The sequence below is a fragment of the Ptychodera flava genome, chromosome 22 (genome assembly GCF_041260155.1).
Source record: "Ptychodera flava strain L36383 chromosome 22, AS_Pfla_20210202, whole genome shotgun sequence".
Classification (NCBI taxonomy): Eukaryota; Metazoa; Hemichordata; class Enteropneusta; family Ptychoderidae; genus Ptychodera; species Ptychodera flava.
In genome coordinates this window covers 7,295,306-7,314,287 of record NC_091949.1, presented here as the reverse complement: position 1 = coordinate 7,314,287, position 18,982 = coordinate 7,295,306, and the positions used below count along the sequence as shown (strand labels likewise).

The following is an 18,982-nucleotide window of genomic DNA, read 5'->3' as shown; positions in this document are numbered from 1 at the left end:
GTGAACCCTATGAATAATTTTTTTCCAATACAAAAATAGGTAAATCTGTGCATTTATGTACACTCAATTATTGGTACTAATGTTCATGATTAGACTAGAGTGGTTTCAAGTCAATGGTTGTGCAAGAAATTTGATTTTGGCATATCACTTAAATGTCGATTACTATACATGGCAGTCTATGATGAAACTATGAATAATTTTTTTCCAATACAAAAATAGGAAAATCTGTGCATTTATGTACACTTGATTATTGGTATTAATGTTCATGATTAGACTAGAGTAGTTTCAAGTCAATGGGTGTGCAAGAAATTTGATTTTGGAATTTCACTGAAATGTCCATTCACTATACATGGCAGTCTATGATGAAACTATGAATAATTTTTTTCCAATACAAAACTTGGTAAACCTGTGCATTTATGTACACCTAATTATTAGTATTAATATTCATGATTAGACTAGAGTGGTTTCAAGTTCATGGTTGTGCAAGAAATTTGATTTTGGAATTTCACCAAAATGTTGATTCACTATACATTGTAGGCTATGAGGAAACTACAAATAACTCATAGGTTATCTGATCCTAAATTGTTATTCAAAAGTTGTTCGACCTGAAGCTTCCAGTTGTTATTGATGACACTATGCACTATTCTGAACAGTTTGTATTCTGTCAATGTCCTCAAAAAATTAAAAAATGTACATACAGCGACATGAACGTTTGACACCGACCCAACCTGTATTGTCAATGGGAGAATGATGTCAAATAAGTAATCTCCCAAATTGTTATTGAAAGAGTCATTTTAGGGGACAGTTATGCACAATAGTGTTGAATAAGTAGAAATCATGACAACATAAATCAATGTGGCTGCTTGGATCATCAATACATTGTTTATTATACCTGAAATTTGCGCCCGAAGGGCGCGCCGAAAATGGTAATGGCAGAAAATGAAAGTGCCAGGAGGTATTTTTTTCTTTTTTCAGTATTCCATAACGTGCACATGCAATTTCAGCTTTGATGCATGAAAAAGGTGACCCTCCCCCATAGGCTTGCACAAAATTTTATGACCCTTCAAAAATGCTTGCGCGAAAAATGGCGACCCACCCCCAAAAAACACCGGCCCACCCCTCTGTAATTTGTGACCAGTCCCTTATTTATCTGTGAGTCTGTTCCGATAGCATGTTTTACATAAATCCTCCTGGACACTCTCTCTCTCTCTCTCTCTCTCTCTCTCTCTCTCTCTCTCTCTCTCTCTCTCCTCTCTCTCTCTCTCTCTCTCTCTCAGAGGTGAGTGTGACATACCCTGCGGGGGAAATCTGAGTTGCGACGTTTCGCATGTGGATTGATATATTTTACATCCGCCCAAATAACCCATCTCAAATTTCATCTAAGTGCTAATTGCGGTTCGCACAGCATTGCTGGTATGTCAAGTAGCATATTTCACGTAAAATACCTGACAACTCCTTAATTCTTTGATAGCTAGACGTCATTTTGGGAGAAATTGATTACCAATAAATTCTGCTCCGATGTGAATCATGATCACGTGCGAGGCCTTTTTATCTGTTCGAACTATTTATTCACAACACTGATCAATCCAAATCGAAACATGGCTAACAGTTAGGCGAGAGGTTGATGGATTGTAACACATTAATCTAACGAAGTACCCGGATGGAGGGAAAAATTTAACATACAACGCTGTATCGTCTCACAATATGGCCACGCACTTGCCAGTGTTTTCGAGTTAGTGTTGGAACGGGTTCATACTCACCACATTTGCATGTTGAAGTTGCTAAATTTAAAGGGCTCGCCATATGTACTTTGAGGGAACAATACAATAACTTTTCATCTTTTCTTTGAAGTATGGTGCTGAACGTAAAGTGTTAGCCAAGCAAACATAGCAATGTGAAATAAGCGATGTTATTATTGATACATTAATTCCGGTTCTGACTTAGGGTAGGTTGTCGAAAATAACATATTGTATCACACACATACAGGCTGTGTTGACAAGAAAAAGACTAGGCATTTAGACACGGTTTTGAGAGCAGCCATTGTCTTTCACAAACAGATCAATATCGGTGAACACATCAAAAGTTACATCTAGTCTCCTTTTAAGTAAGTTAAACCTTTACAATCGAACAGGAAAGACAAATGACCGATCATAGATAAAAAGAACAGGTAGCTGATCTGCTGTCACGGTGTATGTGAGAATCATGGGTTGTCGTGGTAATTCTTGTCAGAGTGGACTGCAGACCATCTCATCGGGATTGTAGAGTGGCACCAGATTCCTTTCAAAATTCGGGCACATATCTCCATGCGAACCATTCGACACACAAATCTCCACAGACTCTGTCAAAACGCAAAGAATAGCCCGATATCTGTTACACCTTGGTCATTATATATTGGCCATAAATGACGTCTTTGAAAGAACACACCTGTGACCTGTTCCTTGATCTACTGCAATACGTGAATTCAAACGAACTTTACGTGAACTGGAACTTGAAAACTTTTTCTACAGGTCATGTAAGAAATATTTAGATTGAAGAACGCTATTTTCGTAACGTAACTGCCTATTTTTTTCCAGAAAACTATTTATGTATCATTCTACGTTTTAAAACTAACACAATGTGAATTAACGAAGTCTTGTTCAACTTTTCAGACTATCTGCTTTGATCCGCTCCAATTCAGTTAATTCTCGAGCAGATTCGAACGTTGTAATCCAATCACCGAGCCGAGACACCACACTTAAAACCGCTCGGCTAAATCCCCATCCTTTAAAAGGGTGGTTCATTCAAGTTAGGAAAGCAGTTTCCCATTGAAGACAGCATGTCACTTTCTCTCAACGAATGTACAGAAATAGAAAGAGTGCCGATTCATTGACGGTTTTGGCGGGAAAGTGTCCACAAGTCGAATGAAGAAATCGCGCGCCACCACTTCAACCTATCTGTAGGTTAGTCTTAGAATTTTTGACCCACATTTACCAGGAGGTTAAGCATTTAAAGTCGTATAAGTAGAGTATTTCTGCTCTGCATTTTTCTGCTTAGACATATGTTTAGCCCAGATGCCTCTCTGACGCTGAAATAGTTCCGATAGTATGACAAAATTAGCAACATTTTCGGTGATCGGTCATAATTAGTGCCGCACGACAGCGTCAATATTTCACTCTCACGTTGAATGACGTACGGAACGCAGCTGATGACTTCTCCACGCCAGGATGCACGATAAAATAGTTGGAAACGCTGCCTTATCAGAGCTCTTAATTTAGGAATGCGTTGTTTTGTTTGAGTCCTAAAGCTAGTAACGAGGCGAGGCTGGACCATCTTTTAGTGTAATCAGTGATCTTAAAAAGCGGTTAAAAGCCCATTTAGCAACATCTGAACCCCCTTAAAGGCCACTGGCTCCAAAATTGCGTCTTTTATCGTCGGTGGCTTTGCATGCAATTTGGACTTTCGCAACACTTTAATAGAAATACACGCAGAAATTGTCATTTTCTGAACGCCTTTACAGTACAGTGAGAAGGTCTCGTTGAAAGAATATTCATTTCGTCATTTTGAGGGTGTGTGAGTTTGATTCTGTGTCTTATCGGCCTCTTTCTGACAGTTTAGATGACTAATCTCCTTAATCGCATGTTGCTGCAGTTAACTATGTAAACATGTACTTAACGCCGGGCAGTGATGTCAAGACCACCGCAACTTTTCATTTCGAAATCGGAATTCAGAGCGAGTGCGGAATTATGAAGCATTATGCTGACTAAATTAGGAAGTCCAACGTTTGCTATAAACCCAAGAAAAATATTTCGAAGCTACCGAGCCAAACTTTAAAAACCTGACAAAGGAGGTTTCATATCTTGAGGTGAACTGGAGTCATCTGAATCAGACCTTAAGTGGTAGCGCCTATCTTGAAGTAACAGCTTTTGGTCTTTGAGCGTTTGGCTGCTTTGACAAGGATGGTGGCTAAATTGTTTTCGAGTCGAAGATTGAGTGTGTGTATTTTGTTGATATTAAGCACTCTCTTCGCTAGGGGTATCAGGACAGACCCAGCAGCCGGTAGCCGTTTCTCGTCAAGTCACTCGGCGAGTAACGACCAAAAAACCATCACTGCAGATTCTGAAGAAAACACGGAGGCGGGCTACGGCGACCGGGACGCAGGAACGCGCCAACGAAACCTAGTGCGCCGGTCTCAGTTCCCGGATCTCCTAGATCAAGACGACGGTGCAGACAGCGATGTCGACGATAATGGTGTCTACGACTTTCATCAGTTTATAGCTGGACAAACCAAAGACGTGAGAAAGGACGTTACTAGTAGTAACAACGAAGGTGGAGATGACCCTGTATCTTCTAAGGCAGTGCCACAGTATATGCTAGAATTGTACGACAAGTTCGCAAACGACAAATACGCCCATCCGAGCGCAAGTATAATAAGAAGTTTCCTCAACGAAGGTACGTAACATTCTTCACATTCGCATCAGGAGTTTTAATACTATATCGCAGCCCCTAAACCAGGGACTGTGACTTTACACACGAAAAAAGGATACAGGACTACGCAAATCGAAGTCCGACCAAAATACGCCGATATCCTTTTTCTGTTTCACGATACCTACTTCGTCTAGAACTTCGTAAAAAAATCTGTCCGTAGCAGTACATTTGCGCACTGCAAACACCTTTCTACCTCTGCAGTATGCAGTTGTGCACAATGTTCATATGAACTCTAAAATTGGCAATGTATAACTGTTTAGGCGGGCATTTAATGCAACCACGAATAGGTGTTGAGTATGATTTAGTTGTTTTCACAAGAAAATAAAACTCGAAAAGTATCGTCAAGGGCGTACTTATGTAGTCAGTCTTGTTGAAAATTCCACAAAGTCGGTCGGTAATTTTGAAGCTCATTTTTTCGTCAGAGAATGAAAGTGAGATTCCCCCCTCTGAACGATAAATATCAATTTGTTTAAATGTGTACATTTTCTTTATCTAAAATTGTCTGACTTAAGTCAGCATTTGCGTGTCGCACGGTCAGCCTCCAGTCATTGTAAATAACAAAGGTTGAATTGTACATAAACCATGGCGGGTATTTTGCATGTCTGTCTGTTTGTTTATCATTTAAGGGCAACGACTTTTGGGAATTACTACTTTAACGTCGAAAGAATTGTATGTCAACATCGGCAGTACAAATGAAGATAGTCTTATTACGTGTTCATTTTGAACTTTGACGTTCGTAGTATTTGCCAAACATAACTGTTTAAGATACTTTATACTACATAACTCGTTACATGCTAGAGTCGCCGATATCTGCGTTGCTTTCAAACAACTGCGTTTATAGTTTATCATTTTCGATACCTGACACAAATATTGAACTTTTGAACGTTTGTGTCTTGTTGTGGGGTATCCAAACTTGATGCAAGAATGGAGTTAGACTAGAATTTAGTTTTTAACCTTCCTGTTACGTCGATAATGGCCGTAGAAGTATAAGGAGCAAGGCAGAGTTCACCAAAGTCTCACCATCATGACGCACGATTTCACGGAGAGCTCACTCAGTCGTCGCCGCTGAATTCGATGTCGATGTGATACATTCATTGTAGGAGATGAGTACCCAAGGACATTGTACATTACCGCTTGGTCTGTGTGACACGTCTTTCAAACTCATTGCTTGCCTCCGATCTGCATTATCACTAAATTACCGCCATTACCGCCATTCTGTAAAATGTGTTCCCCTTAGCTTTCAGTTGTTCGATTGCAATTAGGGTCAAACATCAACAACTCAGTGGGCATGACATATTGTGTTCAAACGCACGATAAGTGATCACGCCGTAGAACATATGTAGGCTATTTTGACAGTCGCGATTGTTAGTGTTCCTTGTGCCATATCTAAAAGTTTGATGGTAAGAAAACGAGAACGAGATCTGAAAGACGTAAATGTTTGTGATGTTTGGCAAAAAGTGTCGTCTGCGCCTTTAATGTGCCATTATATCACTCGGACGGTGATCTCAGTATGTGAGACAACGCACAATTGGTTTTGCTGAATTCCCTCGTCGGGTTCAATTATAATTCCACAGTCCTAATAAAGAGGGATCTGGACAATTTTCGTAGAGTTCAACATGCAGGTGAATGCCTTTTTGACCGTCCAAAATTACCTTTAAGGTAGTATGTGCGTCGAAGTTGAAAACTTTAAAATTTTTGTGAAAAACCTTTCATCCATACTCATATCAAATCAAGACTAACAATATGGGTCACAAAGTTTGATTTGAAAGAAACAGATTACCCAAATTCACCGATTTCTAGATTCAGAATGGCCACCATCTTTGTGTTAACTGTCTGGGGAAATACAAAGTTTTCGATTTTTACATATCTAAGGCGGATTTTACTAACTTCTAGAGCTTCAAAATGAACCCTCACAAGCAGAGCCCCAGAAAAGAATTGTAGCAATGTGAGAGTCAGAATATTTCATCCCGAGTTGCGCGCATTTAATCATTAAAAAGACCGTGCGCGAAGAATTGTGAAATGTGTGTCTATTAAGATCAAAATGCCAGTCAACTTCCTAAATAGGTCTTATCTGACACTAGCCAGAAGAAATTTCAAGTCTTAGTTAAGCAGAGAAGCGATACCATTTCTGATAAGTACTGAAAACATGGAGGTTCATGCAAAACTATTTAAACTTAAGATTTGTCTTTTGTGATTATTGTACTTTGAAAATGAAAATTTCTTTTTTACAGATGTTCATGGTAATTTGGAGAACGATTCAACGATGAATTTGCCAGATGAAGAGCTGTTGCAAAACAAACTTCACAGGGAATACAACTTGATATTTAATGTCAGTGTCCCACGACATGAATGGGTAAACATGGCGGAACTCCGGATATATGTCAGAGTTCGCAGCCTTAGCAACCACTTTAAGGCTGGTGTCCTTTACCGAATGACGATTTTCGAGTACCAGGATTCGAACGTGGTCTCAATTTCGTCGAAGTATTCTTACGAAATCAAAGATGGGTGGCAGACCATGGATATATCTGAGACCGTAAGGAATTGGGCCAAGGATCAGAGTAGTGTCCACAATTTACTGCTGCGCGTGGAAAACATCGCCGAAATCGCGGCTGGAGATATTTGGATAGATATGAATGAAGCTGAAAAACGAGAGCCGATTCTTGTGGTCTTCTCCAATGATAGAAGTCCTGGAAGGCGCATTGAAAGACTAGAAGAGCGACAGGAACTTATTGACCATGAGTTCAACATTGGTTTCAGCAAAAAGAAAGAAAAGTTGAACCCTGTGCAAAGAATGAGACGTGCAGCGTCACTGAAAAATTTATGCAGAAAGCGGCCGCTGCATGTAAATTTCAAAGACATAAAATGGGACGACTGGATTATCGCGCCACAAAGTTATGAAGCTTTTCAGTGCGCTGGAAAATGCTCATTTCCATTGCCAGCCCATTGGTCACCGACTAAACATGCGATTGTACAAACGTTGATGCATTCTGTCGACCCGAGCCTGTCTTCCCGCGCTTGTTGTGTTCCGACAAAACTGGACCCGGTGTCTATTTTGTACTACGATGAACAGGGTGTTGTCACTTATAAATACAAATATGAAGGTATGGTGGTCGCAGAGTGCGGTTGCAGGTGAAAATTTGCGTAATCTGATTTGCTGAATTTTATGAAATAATATCACCTGCCACCTGAAAGCAAGTAAAAAATGTATCTTTTTAAACAACCATTGGCTTAACTTTAAGACGACGCTTAGGAGCAAAGACGCTAATTCTCAGCGGATGACCATGTATACCATTGATGTTTCTATGCTGTCTATTTTTTGAATCCGGTTTGTTGGCCACGGCGACAGAACTGAGATGGACAAATTGTCGTCTGCCAAAAACAACAACTCAGTCTTCTCTAGTATGATGTATATTTTCATTGGTTTAACTTATTTAAATAAATAAAATAAATATATAAATAAATACACTGCTTATTTCATTCACTATGTCATATGGTAAAAAATATGAGGGGTTCATTTGAGTTCACAGTGTCGAGTTATGACTCTATGGTAATAACTGGCAGGCAACGAACCAAATTTCGACGTAGGTGGCACCATTTTAACTTTCAACTTGGACCCACTTCCAGCTAAATTTAATAGACCCAAGTAAAAAGACAAGGACAAATTCCTCAAAATTATTATTGCATAAAATTCCACCACGAGGCTTTGCAGAGTCGATTGCATCCCGAATTACTATAGGTTGATTAAATAATTAATTGCCAAAGATTCACATTCATGATGTATTTTTTTACTCAGAGATTCAATACAGCTTCTTCGCAGACTTATTAAAAGATGGACCACTCAGCGACAGCCTCGCTTTCGTAAGCTCACAGTTTACATCGTAATCAGACATCAGTTTTTCAGTTTTCCAAAAATTCAATTAACACCGCCACAACACCTTCTATCACGTTTGTTGGCATCTCCAGTACCCAGGACTCCTGTAAGTTGTATATATAATAGTCAAACAACACGATTAATGCAGAGGGGACACTTTTCCAGAGAAAGAATATCCAATTCAAATTAGGGTGCTTTTTGCGTCACATGAATGAGAATAATTGTCTGCCAATGTTTCAGCTTTACTGTGATAAAGTCATTTTCCTTTTAGCTGAAATTTTGAATCCGACCTCAAAACCAAAGTCAAAATATACAAAGACATATTGTATTATACAAGCGTAGTCAGGGCCACAATAACGGAAATTTCTTTTGGTAGGGAGATATCAATGATGCATACTCTAACTAATATGCCAAGAAACGTGCTATTATTATTTTACACATAAATGATATTACTTGTGAGGGAAAAGAAAATGTTCCCACACCGGAAAGAACACGGCGGTGAGAGCGTCAAATCCTAACCACTAGACCATATAAGAAAGCTATGGTTTCTACATGTGAAATATTTCTTTTGTTAGTGTAGGTTAATGGAAATTCTACCTAATTATCTCCCATCCACAAGACAAATGGTATTTTTTATACTTTTACTTGCAGTCAAAAGGTTTAATTGTAATTAATGATCGATGCATACAGAAAGGTTGATAAAAACCTTGGTTGCTAAGAAGTGGCACCGTACACGAATTCAAAACATTATATAACAAACTATATAAGTAGCTATAAAAGAAGAGTGGTTCTATAAACTAATTTCTTTACCGCCTTTATGGAATTAAAATTCCTTTGAAATCTCCTCATTTCTTGACATGCATTGACAATGATTTGCTATTAAGTGTTTCACGTTTTTTAACACTTATGAAAATAGAATATTTCTTTTTACCCTGTTTTCACTCTTTTGTTCAATATAGAACAAGTGTTTTGGAGATAACTTATTTTCAAAGATTCTAATTTCTTCTTGTTATAAGCTGCTTACAGGTGTACATTTGCGGAGATGAAAAGAAATAAATCCGCGAGAAAATGTTTGATATGACAAAACTTGTTGTTTTGCAGGGTGGGGCTGGCTACTTAGTAAAGCTAACTGGAGATAATCTAAGAACCCTGATGTAATTATGTCTAAAAGTTGTAATATTTCGTTTCAAGTGAGAGGTTTTCAAATCGTCACGTTTTACTTTGTAACTGTTGATGCACTATAATTATGAAAAAATGAAAATGTTTTACAAGTTATTTATGAGAAACCCTCCTTGAAGGAAATATTTGATGGACTGCCCTTTCCATTTTCAATTACTAAAACAAAACAAAAAAACTCGCACGTCTGTCTATGACAAATATCCACGTACTTTTGTATTGCAATATAACCACGATACAATGTCTTATGCCACCATGATATAACAAAAAGGTCAGTCGGATATTTTTAAACTTTGACTTTCGCAACTGTGCTGGAATTTCCTCACTGTTTGAAATGAGGTGACCTTGAAATATAAACAAAATAGTAGGATCGAAGAAAATATAAAGTCAATTTATCATTGTGATTTATATTCTCATCGCAACGATTAAAATCATAACTATTCCCTCTGCCCCCCCCCTCCCCCCTTAGCACGAAAGTGCGAACACACAAATATTTTTAGAGAAATCATGGAAATACTTTAATTATGAAAGTTAACAACAGACAACTCTCACATCTTAATAAAAGAATAGATTCCCACTCCGGGAATCGAACCCGGGCCGCGGCGGTGAGAGCGCCGAATCCTAGCCACTAGCCATAGACTACTCATGATAACCAAAGTGTTTAGCGATATGGTATCGCATGACCTGCAGTATTGAAGGAACTTTTTTCGATTATTTATTAGTTGAATAAGTAAGTCCTTGTTATAAGGAAATTTTACAACTTCGCCCGTGAACATGTGGTGTTTGATTTTGATCTTTTTACTGTTTTACGATGTCATTGACCTTAAGTTGACTTCAAACTTTTCACGTTATATTTTTCTGAAGAACCCGACAGAAGATAGCAATATGAAAATTCCGCTTTTTTTCCAGATTTGTGTTTGTAAATCATGTATGTTAAAGGAAATGATCAAATCTAAAACAGGTTTGGTTTTGCCCTGCGCAACCTTTACACTACTGTTGTTAAAATCGATAATACACAGGCACCAGAAGTCATAAGAATCTTGGTTTCTTGAAAGTTGGTATCAAATAGGTGTATCAGATTTATTAAAGATTTAATGTCTCATGCATTAAAAAATCTGAAATTTTCGTAATCACCCTAACGTATAAGGAATTTATAATTGATAGCATTTCTCATAGAATCGTCGGTGACAAGATTACCAATAAAACAATGGTAATTAGAAACATTGGTGTCATCATCGGTTTTATAAATTTCGAGGATGACACAGGACACGGTTCTTCAACGACTTTTGGCTCTCGCAGCACAACTTTGTCAAAGTAGTTCTCCCAAAAGTGCATTTCACGTGACCTGAAATGGTACCTCACTTCTGATTGGTTGTTGATTTCCAGGTAGGCGTTGCCGGTCGCGTTGAATTCATTCCAGACGATACCATTAACAGGTTCGTGTGCAGGATCACTGAAAGTTGATAAAACAAAACAGACACCACGCCCTATTACGAATGGTCTTTTTCGTTATAGTATGATCAGCACGCCGTCGATATTCACGACATACGAGCGACATTCTGGTAGTCTTATAAAAATAAGTAGCATAATTTGAACTAAGTTTGTGTTCTGTAAAGCATTTCCCTTTATCCTGCATACCTTTCAGCTAATTCTGCTTTAGTCAAGAGTTCGCTAATTTGAGATGCAGCTCCTCTAATCCTTCCTAACGTACACATAAAACATGGTCACAGTGTCATATTAGCTGTTTAATAGACAATAGTCTTGCTTCTACTGTCTACGGCTAAATAAAGAACTCACTAATTATAAAAGCAATCAGCTGATTCAAAGTGTGTTACAGTAATTGCATAAAGATGAAAGGTGACACAAATCTACGTGTCTACCTTTTCCTTGATTTTGCATAACATGTTTGAGCGAAAATAGAGATCATAATTAGTCGCCTTGTTCCTGGTATTGCCCCCTTAAATCTCGTTGTTTATGGTTGGACTTATTTTTTTCAAGGTATCGTGTGTCCTAAAACGACATTACTATCGAACGTCAACTGTTCAATAAGTCTGTATTATAATTCTTGGAGTCTGCACTGCCTCGTTCAACCTCGATCTGCAAACCGTTGAATTATTCTGGTGATAGAAAGAGCGCCCCCAGGCGACTAATCTGACAAAATCGTAAACTATTTGTATATCACGGAGGGGAACATAATTTTAAAAAGCCCATGAGTGCAAGGGCCGTATTAAATTTGTACTCTTCCATACACAAACAATAACAACGATAGTGAAATAATGTAACATACACAACTGTTGATGGTTCATACACAAATAATGTAGTGGCACTCTTTAATGCTAAAATGAATGTAAATTGCTCTTCCTACAAGGACAAACTATCGACATACTGATCAAGGATGTCGGTTCCTGTTCCGTTATACATGACGATGTATTCCATATGAACTAAAGCTTACTGGTTAAGTGCCTCACTAATCGTCCATTTGTGTGTGTGGAGGGACAGTGATTTGTGTAAAAGCAGAATCTACCCTCTCTTGGAAGTAAACCTGGTTCACGGCCGTGAGAGCGTCAAATCCTAAACACTAATGCCACATGGGAATATCGTTTAAGGCGTCAATATTCATGTTCTTTCCTGTTTGGTATCGGTAGAATTAAATTTTTTCCAGTCTGAGTGTGATTTTCTTAAATTAAAATGAGAATGTTACTAATAAACTAACCTGTGTTTGGCAAAGTTCGCCACCAACGTCATGAAGAAATCACTCATTTCCAAATCCTCGTCAGACCACTCTTTCTGATCACCGTTGTATGAATACCAAGTGCTGTGACAGCCCCAGGGACACGTCCTATTGGCTCCCCAGAACGGACAACCGAATTCGTAAAACAACTCGTCGGCGTGAGGAACCCCTATGTGGATTGTTCAAAATTAATATTGTAATACTTTACACTCGCAAGAGTTAAAAAGACTGATTCTTTGGAAAACGTTTGCTCTTCCGTTGCTATTTCTCTTAGAGTTTACAGAAGACTGTCATAAGCTCGAGCATCCAGCAAATGCTCAAGAAAAATGTAAATAATGGACACTTTCCATATAAACACTTTTTTAAAGACCGGGAAAATAAAATGATACAGAACTTTAAAGAACTTTATTTCAAATGTATCATCATGAATTACATTGGACGTTAATTTGACTTTGTTCAGATTGATAGCAAAAGATTTCCATTACAAAACTTAAATAGTCCGGATTGTGTTTCCATTGAGGCAATGCTGTGAAATTCATCATCATTCATGATATGCGAGGTATGTCGGGTGCTATCGTGCGATCCCAACGAATAGCTCTGCGAGTGCGCGACTGATATGGTGCAAACGTCACTTCCGCCGCAGGCCTAGCTTTCTACACAGTATTGTGGATCTGTGCTGCTGCTTTGGACCAGCTCAAGGGCATCTATGTATGAGATGGGAGTAGTGTAGACTACTGGAAATTATACTTACCCATCCATTCCGGCAATGGATTATGCCGTGACCTGTACTGGAAACTGTACATGTAGGTGTTCTTTTCCTGTGCGGAATGATACTTGGCTTGGCGGTAAGATGGTGCCACGTAACCATAATCTGATTTTATCTGAAACGTTAGATAATTTATTTCATTTGTTCTTGTAGACAGGTAAATTTTTTCTGATGTTTTCTATTCATTTAGAGCTAATTTTTGAAGTTTGAGGAACAGCCAATATCTTTCAACTTCACGACTTGTTGAGATGAGTGTAAACTCTTTGTAATGCCCAGAGGAAATTATTAAACGGATTTGAACACTTCCGGCACCCATGAATTCAGTTACTTGAAGACATATTCTGATTGTGATTTAGAAGAAAGATCATTAACTTGTTTGGTTGTTTTTCGTATTTTGTCATTTGAAGTATTTTATTTCAGACCGTCGTGATGTTCTCACCATAATCCACTGATGCCTGATCATACTTTGATCATTCGGGTTTGTTGGTTCGGTGTATTCATACTCCACTGCATCAAAGATGGCGTCCGAGTTGCCAGTGTAGTCGAATCGCGCCACCCATCCTAGAAGTTCTTCATCAAACTTTTCTTTCGTCATCAATTGATCCCCTGCAAAACATTTACATATAGATTCAGACACAGAGTCATTTCACAGGATGCAGGATGGCGGCATGTCATTGAACTCTTCGCAGGACCATAAGAAAGGAGCAAAATCGTAATCTCTTGATATTGTGGCTGTTTTTGTTTCTTTATAACAGGCTGAGGGAATCAGATTAATAACTGCTGACCGTGCGAGAAAAATTATGTACACCCTTGTCTCTACAGAGTCGATTCTCAGGTAGAATGCATTCAGTAAACCTTGATATATAAGTAAAAGTAACTTGAAAAACGCCCTGATTTGATCATTTTGAAACGTACGGTAAACTGCAGCCTCTTCATCCTTGACGGTCCCTATCAGCATCGGCACCGGAGTAAACCTTCCCGACCTAAGCAAGTTTTCGGGCGTATCTTTGATGAAGTACCCATCTATTCGCGGCGCCCACGGCGATATCATGTCAGGTCCCTAGGTACAATATATGTAGATTGAAGGAGGACATGTGAGGACAATAGATGTGAACACGGAAGGAGATAAATGGAAAGCCAGGAGAGGGGTCGATATCACAATCGGGTCTGCACTGATGAATTAATAATATTCAGAATACAGTAACTTTGTTTAAACTTTAAACTTAATTGAAGAAATAGCAAGAGAAGTTGGAGAAATTTGGAGAGAGTTGCCGTGGTTCTATGATATTTCACATTACCATCCATTACAACGAAGATAAAACGTCACGAGCTGATTTTAAATCTTGAAATTACCTCAGCGTGTATTCTGCGCAACCGTAAGAATTTTCATGATATTTCCTAACCAAGTTTCTGCTATGGAATTAGCTGTTGAATTTCTAATACCAATAAAATTATTCAACAATTCCTATTCATAAATTTTACTTCATATAGATCACTCTTTAATGACGTTCATGATAGTTTCTTTTCCTCAAAAATATCTATTTATCTAAATATTTTACCCATACCAAGTTTAATGTACGCTACAAAATAAAATCAACTTCGGCACGTCTTGAACACGCCATTTTAGCCTGACGTTTAACTATTCCACCGCCACCATGGTCTTACAAAGGTCCATTGTGTATCAACAATGATTATGGAGCTTTTCACAAAGCATTAGGGATGAGCATGTTAATTGTCACCTAGTACCTACTCTGACGGTTATGCCGTGGAAAACGTCCCAAGGTGTTGTCCTCAGACAGTTGACCAAATCTTGAGAAGGCTCCCTAGGACAGTCCAGTTGTTCGGCCAACTGCCTCGTGACGTCAGAGGCGTTATGTGGAGGTCTGTAGATAGCCCAGGGTGATGCAGCACAGCCACTCTGTGGTATTGCGGCGTGAAACAAGCCTGTCGACAAATGAGGTTCTTCAGTTATAACCGACTGCAAAACAAAGTCGGCGAGTTCCCCTGGCTTCAGATTGCAATGAAAGGGCAAGGCGGCGTGCATCTGTTCAGTAACTCGTGTGCTTGAAATTGGATTTGTTGATGTTTTCTCTTTTGTCTCAGAGTAATTGAAAACTTAGATATCACGGCAAGGGAGGGTTGCCTCCAGTAAACCCCGGAGCGCTTCACACCAATTTGTAATTGAAATATTATTGATATGTGTATTTCCGGTAACCCGACTTACCCTACTTAAAACCTCCGTATCAAAATGATTTAATACATTTTCAAAAATCACCCATACCATGGTTTTGCAAAATTTTGATGGCTCGCACCCAAATGAAAATAAAAATAAACTAGAAAAAAGTTGATCGAGCGACCGACCTACCCTATGATTTCCTTATGGTATGTTAATAGAAACATGGTAATTTTGTCAGAAAAGCTCATCGAGGCCGAATATTGCTCATCGAGGCCGAATATTGTTCGGCTTTATTACATCAATGCTTCAAGGACATATCTTTAATATCCTTGAGCAAATCTCGGACCTTTCTTAAATTGTTCGAACTTGTGCCATTAAGACAAAAGGATTCAAGCTAAATGTATTGCTGATGCTCCGGCCGCGATTTGTTAAAACTTTCAATTTAGAATATCGATTTTCGAACAAGCTATCTTTACATGGACACAAATTTATTGCACATTTTTGTTGTATTACCTCTGGATACATCGGAAAACAAATGAAGTCCAACACTGCCGCCACCAGCGCTCTCTCCAAATATGGTGACTCTGCTCGGGTCTCCACCGAAGTTGGCGATGTTGTCCTGCACCCACTTCATAGCCTCGATTTGATCCAGCAGACCATAATTCCCAGGGGCTACGTCATCGTCGGTGCTCAGCCACCCTTAGCATAAATAAAATTACACCGAAGACAAAACATTTCTTAAAGTTGGACACCTTAATAAAACATTTACTGTAACGATAATTCAAGGACGATGTTTTACTAATTATTAAGAAGTTCGTTTCGTTTTCGATGACATGGAGGATAAAATTATTGGTCAATGACAGTTAAATATAGTGTGACAGCCAGCTCGTGAACATTTGAGATCGTATCATGCTTCATGTACCAGACAAAGCATACATAATATACACACCAAATTATTCGAATAAATTCACGTCTCGTAACATACAAGGTAAAGTTATGCACTTATCAATGTTTTCCATTGGGAGAAGGGTGTGAGGCAATAGGGGAAATTGATTGCAAATCGTATCCCGGGATAGGGAAATTTAAGTACGTTACAGTTGACGACTTTGAACGTATTTCAACACATCGTCTTTCAATTTCAGCGATTTAATGCCCCGGATAGTAGACCGAGATACAATAGACTTGTAGCAACATTACTGGGAAAAATCACCAAAAGTTGCTGTCTTTATAATAAGACGTATAGAATTGCGCCCTCGCAGTCACACGTCAACAGGTTTGAATGCCTGTCATATTAAACCCCTTGCAAAACCCGATGCCAGCTTCATATTTACCTAGCGCTCCAATTCGATAATTTATCGTCACGACAACCACATTCTTCTGCGCCAGTATACTCCCGTCATACTGTTCAGCTGTGCCGAATCTGTAAGCTCCACCGTAAATCCAAAGCATGACGGGATACGAGTTTTGCTCTAAGGGGACCTGTCAAGTATTTTGAGATCTAATTGATAAATGCGGAGTTGGACTGGTTATACATTAATACCGTGCATGTTAGTTACATTCCCAGGTCACCTTAAACGAATTTTATGCCGGATGTATTTTCGGATTTTGACATAATTTAACTTGTCTATTCATCATCGGCACTTGATTTATAGTCCCCTAGGGTATCTTTTATGCGAGTATGACATAAGATACACACCCGAGCAGGTCGTGTACACTATAATACTTTGTCTGTTATGAAGTGACCTTAAAGTGTTAAAGTTCGAGAATAACGCACGCGTGTAAGAACCTATAGCTGAATTATGTTTACTTGTCCTACTTACGTGGGGAGCGTAGATGTTCAGATACAAACAGTCTTCGTCATAATTGTCAAAGCTTTCAAAACTGTTCCGAAGAAACCATTCCTGCTGCGGGCAGGCCGCCTTGAACCTGAACGTGTCTTTGATTGTGCCAACCCATGGCAACGGAGGCTGGGGGTGGGCAAAGCGAAGATCGCCTATCGGCGGTGAAGCAAACGGTATCCCGGCGAAGACGTCCAAATACTTCCCATCGTCTTGAAGAACCCGCATGCCACGTACAGCACCGTAAATCGTTTCAGTGATGACGTAGGTAAAGTTTGTGTAGGTGCTGGAGTAAGCTACCACGCTCGACAGACTCAGAATTAATGAAAAATATACCAGACGCCGCATTATGCACATATTACGATTACTTGATTTGAGTAAATATCCGATTAGTCCGGCAAACAAATGCACTTCTTGGGTATTCAGATAATTGGCATATTGATTTATTGATTTACTGCCTCTCGGGTCACCATGTAGAGGTTGGATAGAGTTCGAGGCAAGTTGCTCTGCGTACATGTTAACAACCCAGAGGGCGTCTCTGAATCTGAATTTGAAAGAATACGTTGAAGGACCAGATTGCTGGTATATCATCAACGGGGAAAAGACGATGCTGGGAGGTAAGCCAGAGCGTTGGAGGACTGTCTTAAAGGCATCAACCGTACAAGCATTTACATTATCATCATCCAGACTGTTCCAATCAACAATAGTTATAGAGTATTTTCAAGTATCTGTATTACAATGTTTGTATCTTGAAACAACGAGCATTTATTGACGCATATCTTTCAACTATGTTATGACAAATAAACTCCCTGAATTGTTTTGGTTTGATTGATCTCTTTGGTCTTTCAGGAACAAGATAAGTATGTGTCATAACGTATAGCCGGTGTTAAACAATTTTGAACGAGAACAAAAAACGCAAATTTTTCCTTCTATCTTTAAGCAGAGGAACATCACGAGCCGAGCGCTTCCGCTCTATACATTGCATATACATGCAGTTAATAAGAAATTCCAAAGGAGGAAAAAATTGTACTTTTTTGATACGTTTCAATATTTTCATTACTTCCGTTCTATAATAAAGTACATTTTCATCTTCTTCTCTTAAAGTATGTTCAAATACCAATCGTGCATGACATGCATTGTTTTTCAAATCAAATCTTATCAGGACTATTATTCAGATGATTGTCAACAATCATGATTGTCAACAATCATGATTGTCAACAATCATGATTGTCAACAATCATGATTGTCAACAATAGCTGGCCTCACACATACAGGTTGTGTAAAAAAATTGCACTGAGCATTTACGAGTTAATAAACAGAAAATGTATGTGGAATATACGTAAAAATTACAGCTGTCAGCAGACAGAATGGTAATATCTTAAAAACTAATTCAGAGCGAATGAACTGGAAGATTTGTGATAACGAAGCGTTTATCCATTCACCGACTCGTTTTAACGTTATTAACTTTAATGCTTTAAATGTATAATATCATGATATTCGTCTTATGTCAAACAACTTCTGATAGTATTATCGCCCTCTCCCGACAACTGATGTCCACACTCTAACGGTCAAAATATTTTACTTACAAGGGATCGGTACACATTTAATTTGGCCGAATGCCAATTTCAGAGATATTTTCACAGTGGCCGTGTCGTCTGCGACAGTGATGAGTGATGGATGTTGCATCTATAGATCCGAGGTGCAAAGTTGTATGCAAATGAGAACAAGTGTTGTGAAGTTTAGCGAAGCTAAATTAACACTACAATTGAAAGCTTAATGGGTTAAAAGTGTTCGTTTATATTCTGTAAAATTTGTACGAATGTTGAAGATCTCAGGGAACTGCTCGATTTTTGGGATGAGGCGTGTTACAAACACACATTGACTGGCCATATTCGGTTATCAGCATATATTTGTTTTCCCTCAGGACTGAAAGTCGCCCAAAATCGGTCCGTTGCCTTGG

The 18,982-nt window shown here is 38.8% G+C and overlaps 2 protein-coding genes across 2 annotated transcripts; one reads left to right on the top strand and one right to left on the bottom strand.

Annotated features, from left to right (window-relative positions):
* Window positions 1–3,616: 3,616 nt before the first annotated feature.
* Window positions 3,617–7,838, top strand: LOC139123411 (bone morphogenetic protein 10-like). The gene is made up of 2 exons (XM_070689553.1): window positions 3,617–4,428; window positions 6,696–7,838. Exons 1-2 carry the CDS (start codon window positions 3,936–3,938, stop codon window positions 7,595–7,597), a joined length of 1,395 nt encoding a protein of 464 aa, XP_070545654.1. The 5' UTR covers window positions 3,617–3,935; the 3' UTR covers window positions 7,598–7,838.
* A 2,365-nt stretch (window positions 7,839–10,203) lies between these two features.
* Window positions 10,204–17,422, bottom strand: LOC139122566 (fatty acyl-CoA hydrolase precursor, medium chain-like). The gene is made up of 9 exons (XM_070688107.1): window positions 17,005–17,422; window positions 16,516–16,663; window positions 15,698–15,883; window positions 14,759–14,952; window positions 13,924–14,068; window positions 13,448–13,614; window positions 12,994–13,123; window positions 12,225–12,411; window positions 10,204–10,964 (listed from the first exon to the last, which is right to left on the bottom strand). The coding sequence occupies exons 1-9, from the start codon at window positions 17,377–17,379 to the stop codon at window positions 10,682–10,684; spliced, it is 1,815 nt and encodes a 604-aa protein (XP_070544208.1). The 5' UTR covers window positions 17,380–17,422; the 3' UTR covers window positions 10,204–10,681.
* Between the last annotated feature and the right edge of the window lie 1,560 nt (window positions 17,423–18,982).